The sequence below is a fragment of the Vipera berus genome (assembly GCF_964194415.1).
Source record: "Vipera berus genome assembly, chromosome: 6".
Taxonomy (NCBI): domain Eukaryota; kingdom Metazoa; phylum Chordata; class Lepidosauria; order Squamata; family Viperidae; genus Vipera; species Vipera berus.
Genome location: NC_138208.1, coordinates 77,758,562 through 77,774,580, shown reverse-complemented (window position 1 = coordinate 77,774,580; position 16,019 = coordinate 77,758,562). Strand labels below are relative to the sequence as shown.

The 16,019-nt window shown below is 36.1% G+C and overlaps 1 protein-coding gene across 1 annotated transcript in view; it reads right to left on the bottom strand.

Annotated features, from left to right (window-relative positions):
* Positions 1–16,019, bottom strand: part of CACNA1C (calcium voltage-gated channel subunit alpha1 C) — a gene marked incomplete at both ends in the record, with an annotated part of 519,540 nt that overhangs the window by 124,069 nt on the left and 379,452 nt on the right. The window contains one exon of the mRNA XM_081331729.1: positions 12,601–12,691. Coding sequence (XP_081187855.1) covers positions 12,601–12,691 — 91 coding nt within the window. The remainder of the gene's footprint in view (positions 1–12,600; positions 12,692–16,019) is intronic.

Below are 16,019 nucleotides of genomic sequence, written 5' to 3'. Positions count from 1 at the left end.
TATGGATTAGAAAATGTGCTAGTTATTTCATAAGCAATGGGTCCTAAAATATTATCACCATTAGATGCAAAACTTTTAAAAATGATTACATCTTTCATGTGGTCTTATACACACTTGATAATACAAGGGCTAGTAACTTTATGCCTACCTACCCTTATTGTGAGAATAAAAGAGGAATCCTCTAGCTCTGGAGAAAAATTGAAATAACAATAATGAATTATTCCAATGATGGGCCAAAGAGAGTAATAGAAAGATAAACACTTTGAAGGAAAATATTGATGTTGCTAGATGTTGAACATGATTTAATCTACTGAAATTCTGGAGAATGGATAATTTGATATTCTGGAGAATGTGATAATTTGGGAACAGGGAGGGTAATGTTAGTGTGTTTATTTGATCAAGAAACATTCACATGAGGAAAAGTAGATGTCATAAATGTGAAGAAGTAATATGTCTTTAGTAATGACAATTTTTTTAAAAAATGGCAGATATCACAAAAATGTTTTTTGTAGTTTTAAAAAGAAAACAAGAAGCAAGTTCCCATTATTGCTTACTGCCTTTTAATGTGAAACATTCAAGATTCATTATAGTAGATTTATAAACCATTCATTGATTGATTGATTATATGTCATCAAGTTGGTATCAATTTTTAAAGATTACATAGAATTGTCCCAATCTGGTCCTTCAGGTCTTCCAGAGTACATCCATAGTTGCTATAGTTGAGTCTATCTACCTTGTCCATCAGACCTCTAGAGAGCTTTAACTTTGCATAACATGTCCAAAATATGATAATTTGACCCTGATCATTTGTACCTTGAGTGAGAACTCTTGATTTGTTTGTGATCCATTTGTTGTATCTTGACTATGGTATTCTCAAGAGTCTTCCCATGCCTTGAAGATCAAAGGCATCCACATTCTTTCTATCCTGCTTCTTCAGTCCAACTTCCGTTTCCATTCCATGCATCATTTTTATCTCTATAGTTATGCATCACAGCATCAGAATATCATTTCTAAGATGTTTATTGCCACCTACTAAGTGTTAATCTGCAACATTTATTTATTTATTTATTTATTTTATTTTAATTCCATTTATATCCCGCCCTTCTCCGAAGACTCAGGGTGGCTTACAAGTTTAGCAGTAGCCTTCATTCTATGTATATGCCTGCTTATTAGGGCTTTCACACACACACACCCAAGCGGCATTATTACAAAGTCAGCTTAATTGCCCCCAACAATCTGGGTCCTCATTTTACCTACCTCGGAAGGATGGAAGGCTGAGTCAACCTTGAGCCTGGTGGGATGCGAACCTGCACTAATTGCAGGCAGCTGGTGTTACTTAAGGAGGCATTAGCCCACTGCTCCACCAAGGCTCATATGTGCGGCTTTCTCACATGCAGATAATTAGATGTCCTTGAATTCTCATTTTTCTAAGGACATTCCACAGCTTGACATGGTCAACACTATCAAAGGTTTTTTTATAATTAATGACAGAGATATTGACTTCTTTTTGGCTTTCTCAATTATTCAGTGTGCATCTGCAATAATATTTCTGGTTTTTTGGCCTTTTCTAAAGCCATATTAAGCATCTGGTCTTTTCTGAACATCTGGCATTGTCCTTTCCAGGTAAAGCTCTAATCTGCATTGGATGATTCTAAACATTATTTTAGTATCATGGGAAATTAAGGAAAGTGTCCAGTTGTTAATTCTTTCTCTTTGTATTCTTCCAATTTGCTGGCCATTGTATTATCCACCAAATTTGCTGCCATAGTTTGATTGAAATCATTACATATTATTTTCATATCAAATATCATATTATTTTCATTCTATCAACTCCTATAGACTTCCTACTTGGTAATCACCAGAAAGCCAGATTAACTTCATCTTCTTATAAGTTCTAGAGAATCTTTTAAGTAGGGAATGTCTTGTAAGATATCTTGGGTGTGGATATTTCTACTGTGTAGAATTTCAGTATACCCATTCCATCTTTGATGTTCTTTGAATCATTTACTACTTGTTTGTTTGTGTTCTTTTAGCATACCAATTTTGAAATGAAATTTTCTTCTGAGTTTGGAAATCTTTTGGAAAAAAATTCTTGTTTTTCCATGTCTTTTTCAGTAACTTGACAGATGTTGTGATGCTGCTTCTTGTCTCTTGAGCTCTGTGAAATTCTTGTTATGTTTCTTCCTACAATCTCTGTGTTCTTTGGCTTCGGTTCCCTTTTTCTTTTTGGCTATTTCCACCAGAGCTTGCGCTACCCAGTTTGCTTTCATCTTTTTCTTGATCTTTGGCAGTGTGTTTTTACATTTATCCTTATCATCTTATTTGATTTATTTCAGCAGTTCCTCTGGCTTCTTATTAGTGAGCTTCACAACTTCAAATCAATTCCTGATGTTTTCCTTGAAAATGGTTGGTTGCTTAAGATCATAGTCTGGAAACTGGAATATTACCATAAGATTACTTTATTCACTGTATTAAAGAATATAGATAGGAGAATTAAGAAAAAGCATGGAGAATAGAAGTATAGTTCCTATTGTCAGGCACAAGGAACCAGAAAGACAACGTAAGATGAACAGAGCTGCTTCTTTATTGTTGCCTTCCTATTTACAAGAATCTTACATAACTACATCCTCTTGGGAATGGTTAGATAAAGACTTCAGGAATTCTTGGGGTGGGGGAGAGGTCTGGCCTCCGTCACTTCCTTCCCTTGCAAAGACTCTAAACTCACTGGACTTTTCATTCATCCCCTCACTCTAGCTGGAGATTCTACCACACTATTCTGGAATGTCAGTGTATTTTTATATATATATATATATATATATATATAAAAATGCAGGTGTATGAAAAAAATCTCTACATAAGCCTATTGCTATGTTGGGATATAACAAAATACTACATTTTTCCCCATATATTTTATTGATTTTTTAAAACATAAATCACTTAATAGTTGGTAAACAGTGTGTTTGCTGGGTTTACATTTGTAAAGAAAAATCATTAACAATTGATTTCTATAATCCATAATCCACATAGTACATTTAGTTGATTTCCCCTTTTCCCCAAAATGTCTTCTTTGTAAACCTTAAATTATTACAGTTCTTATTATTTTGATAAATAAGTTACATATATGATTTTCCCTCAATATTTGTAGAAATAATGATCACATCAATATAATATTTCTTTTCTATCTAATCATTCTGGTTGCCTTAACTTATATCCTATTACATTCCTTATTTAGATTTGTTTCTCCCATAAAGTTTGAAGTATTCTTGCTGGTTAAGATTTTCTCAACAGTTAATTACATTTAAAGATTTAAATCCTTTTTACCCATATAAATCATCTCAACACTTTTACATTTCTTAAAGAATATGTAAAAACAGTAAGCAAAAGCAAAAGAGAGCAAGAGTAAAGAAACATAAAAAGTAAAATACTACTTAAAATATATATTCCTCCTAAGGTAGTATATATTCATTCCCAAAATTTCTTATTTTTTTAACCATAATTAAAAATATATTTAATCTTTAAATATTCCATTTAATATGTCTAGTCATCTAATGCTTTAACTCTTATTCAAAACATTTTTTCTTTTTTATACATTATAGTTTCCCTAAATTCAAACACATTTAATTATCTACAACATTTCTTTCATCTAAGCCATTTCAACAGTATTATATTACTTATATCAAGAAATAAAATAAAAAGGAAAAAAAGCATACAGTATTATTTAGCGAATTCATCCCTCTTAGAATGACATATGTATTCAGAATCTTTTCTATTTCTTTAACCATATTCAAACAAATGTTTCTTTTTTAAATATTCTCTCTGGTAGATCCCATCATCTATTTTCTTAATTTTCACTTTAATCTTTTTTCTTTGGCCAGGATCTTTCTTGATCAATGTGTTTTGCTGAATCAAAAAGTTTTTCCATATGTTCATGACTGTTGCTGTAGGTATAGAAGTAAATCAAATATAGTGTCTTTATATGAGGCCTTTGCCTTTCCATGTTTCTTGAAAATCTTTTTCTTTTTCTCCTTCTCTGCTTCTCTTATCACTTCCTTTCTCTGATGTTTTCAACATCTCTACATTCCATTTTATCCAATCTGTTTTTTTGTCCTCATGTTTATTTTGTAGACTTAAGGGATGAGTTGTTTTTTTCCATTTCTTGTAATTTCCCCCCCACTAGGATTAAATCATGTTTTCTTGCTTTGTTAAGTTCTGTCTTTAAGTCTCTATTTTCAATTTTATATCCACCTATTTGTTTTGTCTGCTCCTTCTCTGTTGTTTTTTCCTGGAAGTTTTTTTTTAATTGAAAAGTTTTACAATACATTTTTTAGATAAAAAACAAAACAAAAAAAACCCTCCACTCCCTCCGCTCTCCCCAACCCTCCCCTCCCCTCCCCTCCCCCCTCCCTGACTTCCCAGAGCTGAATACAGGGTATAGTGTTACAAACATAAGCTAAAATATGCTAACAACAAAAATAAAACATTAAATTCTATCGCACTTTAACTCTCCATAGTCATAATATTACTAACAAATAACAAATAATTAATTATACATCATATAAAACCACTACTTATTCAAATGCTAAATGAAACATTTTAGTCCCATATTTATTCTGAATATATTCAATCCACCTTCTCCATTCCACAATATATCTCTGTTGCGATTGTTCTTTCAAATATGCTGAAATCTTTGCCATTTCCGCCAAATTAGAAACTTTCAAAGTCCACTCTTCTATAGTCGGCAGTTCCTCCTTCTTCCAACTTTCCTGGAAGTTTTTTTGTTGTAGAATAAACTTACAAATAGATTGATTTGGATTTCTTCGTGATTTGAACTCAGTGTTATTTGAATTAATTGCAGTATATATATATCTCCTCCTGAGAGGTATTTAGGTTTTCTTGGTGTGTTCTATCTACATGTCTCTGATCCATAATGGCCAAAAATTGAAGTTTTCCTTCTTATCTGCAAATAGCTTTTGAGTCCTGGTTAAATAGATATTTGTAATCCAAAGAGTTCAAAAAAGATTTTTTTTAAAGTTTATAATTCTCTCTTTGTCTGCAGCCCAGATTGTTGACTTTTTTTGTCACCGCTGTTCTTTGTTATTAAAGCGCTAAAGGTCACAAACACAGATTAGGTTTTCCCAGGTTTTGACAAGTTCTCTATGGAAATCATATCTGTCATAATCTTCATCCACTACTAGGTGTCAGCATCTATTTAGTTTTCAATATGAACAATGGTTTTTAAAATGAGAGTCTTAACCATTCAACAATTTTAAACTTGTCCAAAATTAAATTTTAGCTTTCAAATTTATAAATTTATTTCACTACCATATATTTTGATCCTCCATGGAGACTTTAATTCACCACTTCCGTTAGTATAAGGGTGGGGTGGAAGTCCCCCTCCTTCACTTTCGGAGGTATTTTGCTTCTTTGGGATCTTTTCCAGGAAATTGAGTGTAGAATAGAAAAGGGAAAATCAGATTCCTCACCCAGTTTCAAGCAAGCTGTTTACTGTTGTGCTGGTTAGTTCTTTTGGACTTTGGTTGCAAGTAGCTTGGGCTGATCAGTGAAATACAGCCTTTTTCCTGTCAAGTTAGAAGACTTTCCCCAAGATGAACGGAACAACTGCCATCATTCCAGAGTCGCCGGGGCACCCTTCTTCCTTCGCCGCCTCTTTGGGGTGGCTTGGACCCATTAGGATCTCCAGGCAGGACGAAAATTAGCTGTGAGGGTGTGGCGATTTGCAAGCCTGCAACCAGTCGCTACCGCGCAGGACCGGAAGTCTCCCACAAAATACTACATTTTGGTTGCCATGATGTAAAAGAGATGCTGAGACTCTGAAAAGAGTACAGAGAAGAGCAATGAAGATGATTAGGGGACTGGAGGCTAAAATATATAAAGAACCATTGCAGGAATTGGATATGTCTAGTTTAATGAAAAGAAGGACATCGTTGGGGGCTATGATAGCAGTGTTCCAATATCTACGGGGTTACTACAAAGAAGAGGGAGAGAAGCTATTCTGCAAAGCACCTGAGGACAGGACAAGAAACAGTGAATGGAGAGAAGCAACCTAGAACTAAAGAGAAATTTCCTGACAGAACAATTAATCAGTGGAATGACTTGCCTCCAGAAGTTGTGAATGCTCCAACACTGAACGTTTTAAAGAAAAGATTGGACAGCCACCTGTCTGAAATGGTACAAGGTTTCCTGCCTGAGCAGGGGGTTGGACTAGAAGTCCTCCAAGGTCCTTTACAACTATGTTTTTTTTGTATTCAGAGTGAGAAACCAAAGGAAGAATAAATGGATCAAAGTTCAAATAGATCTTTCCATGATCTGCCAACGTGTGAAATGAATGTTATGGACCTACACTGCTATCTTTGGGAGTATGAGTTAATAGAAAACCAGAGTCATGATTGCATACAGAAAAATCAAACAATGAAGCAAGCACACATCTGTGGATTGTGATAATTATTAGATATTATAAGTGGGAGTAGAAGTATTCAAAGAGAAACGAGGGAGAAAATTGAGTGAGCATCCATAAAAGAGATGGGAAAACTCTGAGGGCATAAGCAAAAATGGGTTAACTCTTAAATTAATTTTCAGGGACCTCTAGATAGTTGTAAATAGCATTCTTTTAACCAAAAGTGCCTGACACTGGACTGTCAGCTCTTTATCTACAAATTCAACAAATAATTACATTTTTGGAGTTCTTTCATGTAGTTCATTATTCAGCCTTACTCCAGCTAAAAACGGAAGTTAAAATGGATATAATGATACCACTGAAGAGGTGGAAGAAGATTTTCACTATTCTGAAGCAGGCTCCTTTAGCTGGAGTGAGAATTCTTTTTTGTATTGTTGCATTGCAGGAGAGCAGAGATCAGGGAACTCTAAAGAGATCCATCAAAATTATCAGGCCCCAGAGACCCTTTAAAATTTTAAACTGGTCCTCATTAGAAAAATGAAATTCAAATCATACACTGCCCCACTGGGTGAATATAATGTAGGTTTTTTTTCATCAAAGCAGCTGAGCAGTATTTTAAAAATCTTTTTATCTAATTAAGCTAACAGATATGACTGTTATTTCACTTTTTATGCATGTAGTAATTTTATTGTGGGTTTTAAAAGCTGGAGCTAATACCATCATGCCAACAGGTTAATAATCCCCTCTCATCTCTAACTTTACATATGCAGCAGCACTGACATTTTTTACCTGCTTCTCTTGATGAAATTTCTCACAAAACTGTTGGGGACAACTAAGATCATTCAGTAAAACTGTAACATATTTTTGGTGGATTATCAAGCATCTTCAGGGATCAATGATCCACCTCGTACAATGTTCATGTGTTATGGGAAGTAGGTTGCTGGAGTAAATCAATTATTAGTTCAATCAGAATGGTCTGTGCACCCCTCAGAAAGAACTGCTTTTGGAGTATGTGGGCACACAAGAAACATTTTTTCCTAGGACTGGGAGGCTACCGATTGAATCCAAAGCTTTGCCTCGCCCTAGTCCTTTTTATTGGTCATCTGTGGAGGGTCTTCATATTTGATTAAAAAGTAAGCAAACACACAATCAGAGTATTGTTATGCTGATTCCTAATAATTCTATTCAAGGGACGTGGTGGCTCAGTGGGTTAGGACGCTGAGCTTGTCGATCAGAAGGTTGGCAGTTTGGTGGGTCGAATCCCGAGTGCCGCGTAACAGAGTGAGCGCCTGTTACTCGTCCCAGCTTCTGCCAACCTAGCAGTTCGAAAGCACGTAAAAATGCAAGTAGAAAAATAGGGACCGCTACGGTGGGAAGGTAACAGCGCTCTGTGCGCCTTTGGCGTCTAGTCATGCTGGCCACATGACCGCGGAGACGTCCTCGGACAAGCGCTGGCTCTTCGGCTTTGAAACGGAGATGAGCACCAGCCCTTAGAGTTGGAAACGACTAGCACGCATGTGCGGGGGAATCTTTACCTTTACCTTTAATAATTCTATGGTTATGAGAACAATGCATAATTTGTTTCACACCACAGGTTTGGTTGGTGGTCCAAAAGGGGTGGGGAAGAGTTAAAGGACACGATGTCTTGGAGAATCCAAAAAAGTCCCAATGCATCTTGAAGATTATGCTTTTTTAAAAAACGGAGCTTATCAATTTGTAAACAGAGGACCTTTGGTCTCTGCAAGTCCTTGAAAAACCCTTTTTATATTGAATAGCATGGATTAGCAATCTTTTATGTCAGCAGGCACCATTGCACTATTGTGTTCAGTATCACTGATTTAAAAATTAGTTAAGAAAATAAATGCCTTTTTAAAAGGCCAACGTTTTGTAAAATCTCACACAAAATTGCAGAAATCTTGGTTAGGCAACAAGATGTTGGGCAGTTTAGCTACTTTTACTTAATTATTAAAATGATGTGGGGGTTAGAGAATACATGCTATGAATGCTCTGTATACCAGAATTAAAATATTAAAATAAACTAACTAGACCAAGCCTACAGTATAGCGAATACCTCATAAAAGCCATTACTATTATCAATACCCTATAAGGAGATGAAATCTGAGAACTAATTTCTCATTAATTTTCCTTCTAATCCAGCAAGTGATATTCTGAGATCCATAAAGTTAAATGCAATCAATCATGTTAAACAACAAAACAGAATTAGTCAGGAGTCTTTTTCACTTTAAAAAATAAAAGCGTATTTATTTTAGAAGCCAGAATTTGCTCACCATGAACATAATCTCATTTAGTTTACATTGATTATTTCCCAAATAAAGGTATAATCCAGCCAATGTCAAGAAAATTCATTTAAGAATGTTGAGTCTATCCCATAAAATAAACTGATGTAACTTTCTTCGATTTCAACTGCATTTATTTGGATCTTTTCACATACAAAATTGAGAAGGGTAATCTTAACATTGTCACTATTTCCCCCAATTGGTTCAGTCTTCGAAAAGCAGTAGTGTTTTAAAATCATTTTAGTCTCTGGATCGAATCATCTTAACAAGATCTCCTTTTCACAGCCTAATGTGCATTGTTTTACTAATATCGAAATGTGGTAAATACAGCCTTAGGGTTTTATTTCCCCCCAAAATGCTCTAACAACATGGTTTATAAATAGAGTCCACCGCTACCCTTTTTCAGATCAGGTGCATGTGACACAAGCAGGCTTTGATTTGAAAATCAAATGGGATCCAAAGAAACACAATACTTTCTTTGATCAAGGTGCTGTTAAGCTTGACAATCCAAGCTGTCCTTTAAAGTTATCTACTGCCAGCTTCAGGCTCTGATCTGGTCAGAGAAAGTCTCAGTAGGACTTCTTCCATCAGATAGAAAAGCACCAAATCAATTGTCCAGGAAAATATCCTGTATTATGCTGATTACTTCTGATGGAGTAGCTCCATTATTGAGAAGCTTTTCAAGTCATAGCGTTTATGAATCTCCCCTCCCCTCCCACACCCCCAGGTTTCCCAGAAAGAAAGAGAGCTTTGCAAACTACAATTCCTGACAAACTGTTATTGAAGTAGTACTAGTCATGTTGAGCTTGGTGAGCATTTTTTTTTAGTTCTGATCAGTGCTTTTTTTGTAAAAGAAAAAGGTGCCAGAACTCACACATGTAATACAACCCGCCTTGCCTACCCCTACAAGGTTCCATCCAAAAAAGGTGCCAGAACTCCGTTCTGAGCGTTCTATGACAAAAAAAAGCCCTGGTTCTGATACTGAATTTATATATTATTCTCAAACAAGATTTCAGCAAAAGACATAGCTGAGCATCTTTGTAGCATAGTAGACTGCACATAATTTAAACTAGGTAGAACAGATGAATTAATTAGGTTGATTTGAATGTTATATCAGTCTAAGTCCCAGGATCTGAAAATAACTCTTAACATAGCACTGCTCCAAAATTGTGGCCCAGTTCATATATACTGTAATAATCAAGTGATTGTATAAGGCAAATGCCTCTCCAGACACTGCATAGATCTGTGCATGGGAAAATCTTGCTTTCTTACTGACCTCTGGGTCACTGAAAAATACTATTTTGAAACATGATGAAAAGCATTTATGTAAGCTAGTTTTTATCTCATTTGGGAAGAGATTACAGGCTTTTGGCTTCAAAATACAATTCTGTTCCCATGGTTTGCATATAAACTCTTTCTTCTTACTTATTTTACGAAATGATCTTTGTCAGCTTCTCAATTATTATTTTTTCAGACAACCTTCTGCAGTTATTCCAAGTTTCTATTTCTACGTGAAATTTCATTTCTATCTGAAACCTGTTAAAAAGATGTGTCCAAGGGAATATGATGGATTCTCTTCAAGGTAACAAATGTTATTAAATGGCGTAAGCTTTTGAGAATACATTCATTTCATCAGAATGAAATGTTATGACTTTTAGTGACATACGTCATCCTGAAAAGGATTTCCCAGACTGTTCCTGGTTTTGGGATGTCATAGACAAACATAACTCTCTTCCTACAATGTATAAAAGATCTATGGAATTTCAGGACAAAATAAAAATCACAAAAATAACAACCATGCTTGTTTCGAGGAGTTAATTCAATCCATTTTGTACCTTTCCTGTTCCTAGTAACTAGCATCAGAAATCCCTGGTGCAACTGATAGATGGTTTTAAAAGTATAACAAACCATTTTATTTATTATTTATTTATTTTTATTAATCGAATTAAACAAAGGTGACTTTGGGTGGCACACAACAGGCAGAGACAACAACAGATATGAAAACAACAGATATTAGGGGAAACAAAATACAAAAATCCACATTTTTGTGGATCCACACGCCAAGGAACTTTAGATGACCAGCTCTCGGCATCAACAGGGCACCCAGTAACCACCTCTCCACTACACTACAACACTCATGCAAGCCCCCCCCCTCCTCTGCTGCTCTCACCAGCAAGCAGGGGCTTCCTTCCCCCATTCAACCTTGCCAGTTCCTCCTCCAGTTCTTACCCATAAGAAGGGAATCAACACACTTATACTAATTAGCATCCAAGGACATCCCTCTCCCACTGTGAAATGGGACAACTTGCTGCAGTTAACTCGCCACAGCCAAATTCGTTACCCATTCAGTCCCCCCCCCATCCAATCCTGGTTCTCATCCCAAGGAAGAAGTGCACAGTGTGAAACCCATGGACCGCTTCTGTGCATATTCAAGGAAGAGAGCCTGAGATGAGATTATAGCATCTGTGCCTCCCTTTCACACCTGGGTTTTCAACACCTGAAGGGATTGTGTAAAACTGCTCATTATGAAGTAATTAAGAACACTGTAAACAACAAGAAGTGCAACCACAAGGTGTCAAGCAAGAACATCCGATGTTAGCAGCATTGACATGGTATGATTACTATGATCACTATGCCTGAGTTTTTCTAAAAAGTCTGATTTACAGAAGTAGCATTAAACAGAGGCGCCATCACAGCAAACTCTGATTTTATTACAATTGTTTTGGTAGAAACAGAACTCTAACCTAAACAAAGAGATGGCCACTTATGCACTTCTAAGTTGGAGAAATGCTCAAGGTTGTGCTATGCTAGCATTAAATAAAAAATGTGATATATGTGCCTAACCTATATTTACCTTCATGTTTTTATATGAAATGAAGGATAAAGCTTGTACTTTGCTTCAGGTGTTTAGGATGGTGAACATTTAATGTGAAACATAGTAATTTATTTCTAAAACTTAATCCTGGACAAAATATGCTTCACCAAATACACTATATGCTACCTGTATCTTCCATATATTTTTATGTTTCTCCTAGTATTCATGCTTTTAAAAAATAATTCTTTGGAAGATACAGCTAGTCCTCGACATACGACAAATTTCTGTTGCTAAGTGAGACATTTGTTAAGTGAATTTTGCCCCATTTTAGGACCTTTCTTGCCACAGTGAATCACTGCAGTTGTTAAGCTAATAATATGGTTGTTAAATGAATCTGGTATCCCCACTGACTTTGCTTATCATAAGTTCCCAAAAAATGATCACATGATCCTAGAACATTGCAACCATCATAAATATGAGTCAGTTGCCAATCAACTGAATTATGATCACGTGACCACGGGGATGCTGCAACAGTCGTGAGTATGAACGGTCATAAGTCTCTTTTTAGAGTGCCGTTGTAACTTTGAATGGTCGCTAAACAAACTATTGTAAGTCAAGGATTGGCTGTATTATTATTCTTAAGGGAGAAAAGTGGATTAGTTTTTAGTGTCCTTTTAATTTGCTGTAAGCAGTCTGAAATTTTTGAAAGGAGTCTTGTCCAGATGAAATGTGTGGCTTGGGCAAAGAAACTGTCTTGAGAAATTCTTCTTAATATCCCTTTCTATGAATATGAATGTCAGTTTTTTTTAAAAAATAAGAAATGTCGGAAAGCAGATACTGGAATATTGCTTTTGTGCAGAGTCATAGAAATAATTTTCTGATGCATTTATAATGTTCTATGGAAAAGTCTGAGAGAAAATGTGAATCACTCCAAATTCACTTTCATTCTTTTTGGAAGAAACACTTTCAAACAAAGATAGTTCTGATATATATATATTTTTCCCTTAATATCATCCAGGCTCCCTCTTGGAGTCAAGAGGACACCAGCATAATATAAACAGAATCAAACTCACGCCAGTCGTGCGCCACAGTTTTCTCCTTCGATATCGCCTCCAGCCACATTGTCTGTGTTCACAGATTCTGTCTCACTGGTGGGCATGCTCACTGCAATGGTCAGAAGAAAGAAAGAAAAAAAATAGATAGTTGGTAAATTAGTCTGTCCTGTATAAATGAGCTTTACTATCAGCAAAAGCACTGGCTTAGCAGAAAGGCACATCTTAAGTATGAAGAGGAAGCACGAGCAAGTGAATGGAGTTTTAAGATTCAGTCCTATGTGATTGAAATAAAAATCTCAGGTAAGGCATGTAACCTCTAGAAACTGAAACAAATTTCAATTGTCAGTTGGTACATACAATATGTGTGTATGCACACACACACACACACACACACACACACAGACATGCACACATGTATACACATACATGTAGTTCTCATTTACCAACCGTGACTGGGACCAGAAAGTCTGTCACTAAGCAATGTGGTTGTACAGTGCAATAGCACATGACTGCTGTCATGGTTCCAATAGATCAGACATGTCAAACTTGCGATGTCATGTGATGTCGCGCAACGTATTGGGACAGTTTTGCCATTGTTGGCAATGGGGTGGGCATGGCTTCTGGATGATGCATCCAGCCCGTAGGCCGGCAGTTTGACACCCCTGCAATAGATGAAACCCTTCAAAAGAACTTCGAGGCATTGTTTTCCTTAAAGAGTCTTTTATTCGGGAAGCAAAGTATTGGCACTACATAGTTGAACCCAGAAACTAAATTCCCTTCCCCGATACAAAGTAACAAAGTGCAATAAACATCCCCAATAAACAGTCATAAATCACATTCCCCAATTAGCTTGAAGCGCGGGCTTTCTCCCCAGCTCTCCAGCCTGCCAAAACACTATCAGCTCTGGGCCCAATGTTCTTGGGTTCCTACGATTAAGTTATTACTGTTATTGTCATCCCTACTCCCCCTCCCAGCAGCAACTAATTCTAAAAGCAATAGAGAAAATGGCTGCATTTACATCTGTTATCAAAGCAAGAGCATCCGATATTAGCAGCGTTGACAACTGCACTCAACTTACAACATCAGCTCTGTTGCTAAGCAATGTGATCATAAAGTGCAATGTCTCATGACGACTGCATGATGACTACACCTTTAAGGACTGGTTACAAGTCTGCATTTCAATGCCATTGGTAGTAATCAAGGACTACCTGTATGTTTTGAGTTCTGGGTATTTAACACACTGTCCAGTTGCACAGTTGACAACTATCTCTGATTGTTGACTCTGATGAGTTTCAAGGATACAGCCTTCCCAATGATAAACCTTTTCTTCAACTATATCAGCACCTTATGACTGTTTTTGGCATCTTTTCTGCTGAACAGTGATATAAAGCCATCCATCCATCCATCCATCCATCTATCCAGTCAATCACACATACAGTGTTTCTCAACCTCAGTCACTTTCTCCCACAATTCTCCAGCCAGATTTACTGTATAGGTTGCACTGAAGAGTTGCAATGTCAACTACTAGTGTTTCTCAGCCTTGGCAACTTGGATGGACTTCATGGCTGGCTAGGGAATTCTGGGAGTTGAAGTCCACTCATCTTAAAGTGGCTGAAACTGAGAAACATATCACATATCATACACTGCAGTGCCTTTTGTTTAAGAATGTTATAAACTATCTTACAAAATACAGGCCAGATGTTACTATATTAAAGGAACAAATAGCACACCAATCTATGATAACAAGAGATAAGTTTCATGTTGAATTCTGGGTAATTAAAACAAGACTCATTCCAAATTTCTCTTGTCATTCAAATTATCTTTGTATCTGCTGCACACCCATGGCTTGTGCCCAAATGTGCCTCAGGTGGTTTGTGCCTCCATTCTATAGGAGGATGGTCTGACCAATAAAATCAGTGCTTCATGATACAAACTTCAGAAATTAATCTATTCTCATGTTTTCCTGTATATTTCTTGTTTTTTTCTTCTATTCCTCTATAACAGCCTTCCTCCCATATTTGCCTGTTTTATTAAAACAATGTAGCATAGATAAAGATGAACATCTGGACACTTTATAAAACATCCTATCTGTAGATGAAACGAGTAATGTATTGTTCTATACTTACTAATTTGAATAGGGCAGGCCATGCCACACACATTTAATTCACCATGTAGGATAATTCATAAATCTTTATGAATATGTACCATCTAGAAGCTACAACTGCAGGTAAAACAAACTACATGTTCACTATTCTGCAAAGTGGATGATCCCCTCAGCTTGTGATGAGCTGATGGAATGAGCTTGTTTGCAGTTGAGTTCTTCATGAGTAATCTATAATGCCCAGTAAAACAAAGGTGACTATTTCGCTTCAGTAAGCTTCAAAGTAAACTCTAGTCTGGTCTTCTGATAGATTTGCATGTATTTGTTCATTTAACAAAACAATGTCTACTTTTCTTCCCTTAAAACAGGACAACAAATAATGCCATTCTGTAGCTGATACTATGTCAGAAAGCAACCTATTTGGCACGTCTTGAAAACCAAGATAAGTGCTCTATCTTTCCTAAATATCAGAGAGTTGAATAGATGTGAAAAGTAACATCTTGGTGGTTTTCAATACAGGTAGTCCTCAACATACGACCACAATTGAGCCCAACATTTCTGTTGGTAAGCAAAACATTTGTTAAGTGAATTTGCCCAATTTTATGACCATTATTGTTAAGTGAATCACTGCAGTTGTTAAGTTAGTAACACGGTTGTTAAGTGAATCAAGCTTCCCCATTGAATTTGCTTGTCAGAAAGTTGCAAAAGGTGATCACATAATCCCAGGACACTGCAATCGTCATAAATATGAACCAGCTGTCAAGCATCTGAATGTTGATCATGTGACCATGGGGATGCTGCAATGGTCTTAAGTGTAAAAAATGGTCATAAGTCACTTTTTTCAGTACCATTGTAACTTGAATGGTCACTAAATGAACTGTTGTAAGTTGAGGACTACCTGTGCTGATGACGATTTTAGCTAAGGAGCTAATCAGAAGCCATGGTTAGAGGTCTCAGCTATTCTCTGCCCAGCAGCTTAATTATATAAAGAATGATAATTTTTAAAGAGAAAGTATTTTATAAACATAATGAAAAAAATCTCTCAATTCCCAAAATACATTTTGTATATAAGGCCCTCTTATTCTTGATAAAGTTAACACATGTTCAAATATTTATCAAAAGTCTTAAATCTTAACATAATTATGTGCATATTGTAGTTCTTGTAAGTTGGCTATTTAAAATAATTTGGATGCATCAAATTCTTAATATTTTTTCATACTGTAATATGAATATACAGCTAGCATTACTAGAACCTTATCAAAGGCTTTCATCATTCTTTAAATTTCACTCCATCTCACTCACTCAGCTACTTTTTTCCCATAATAGTTACAGAATA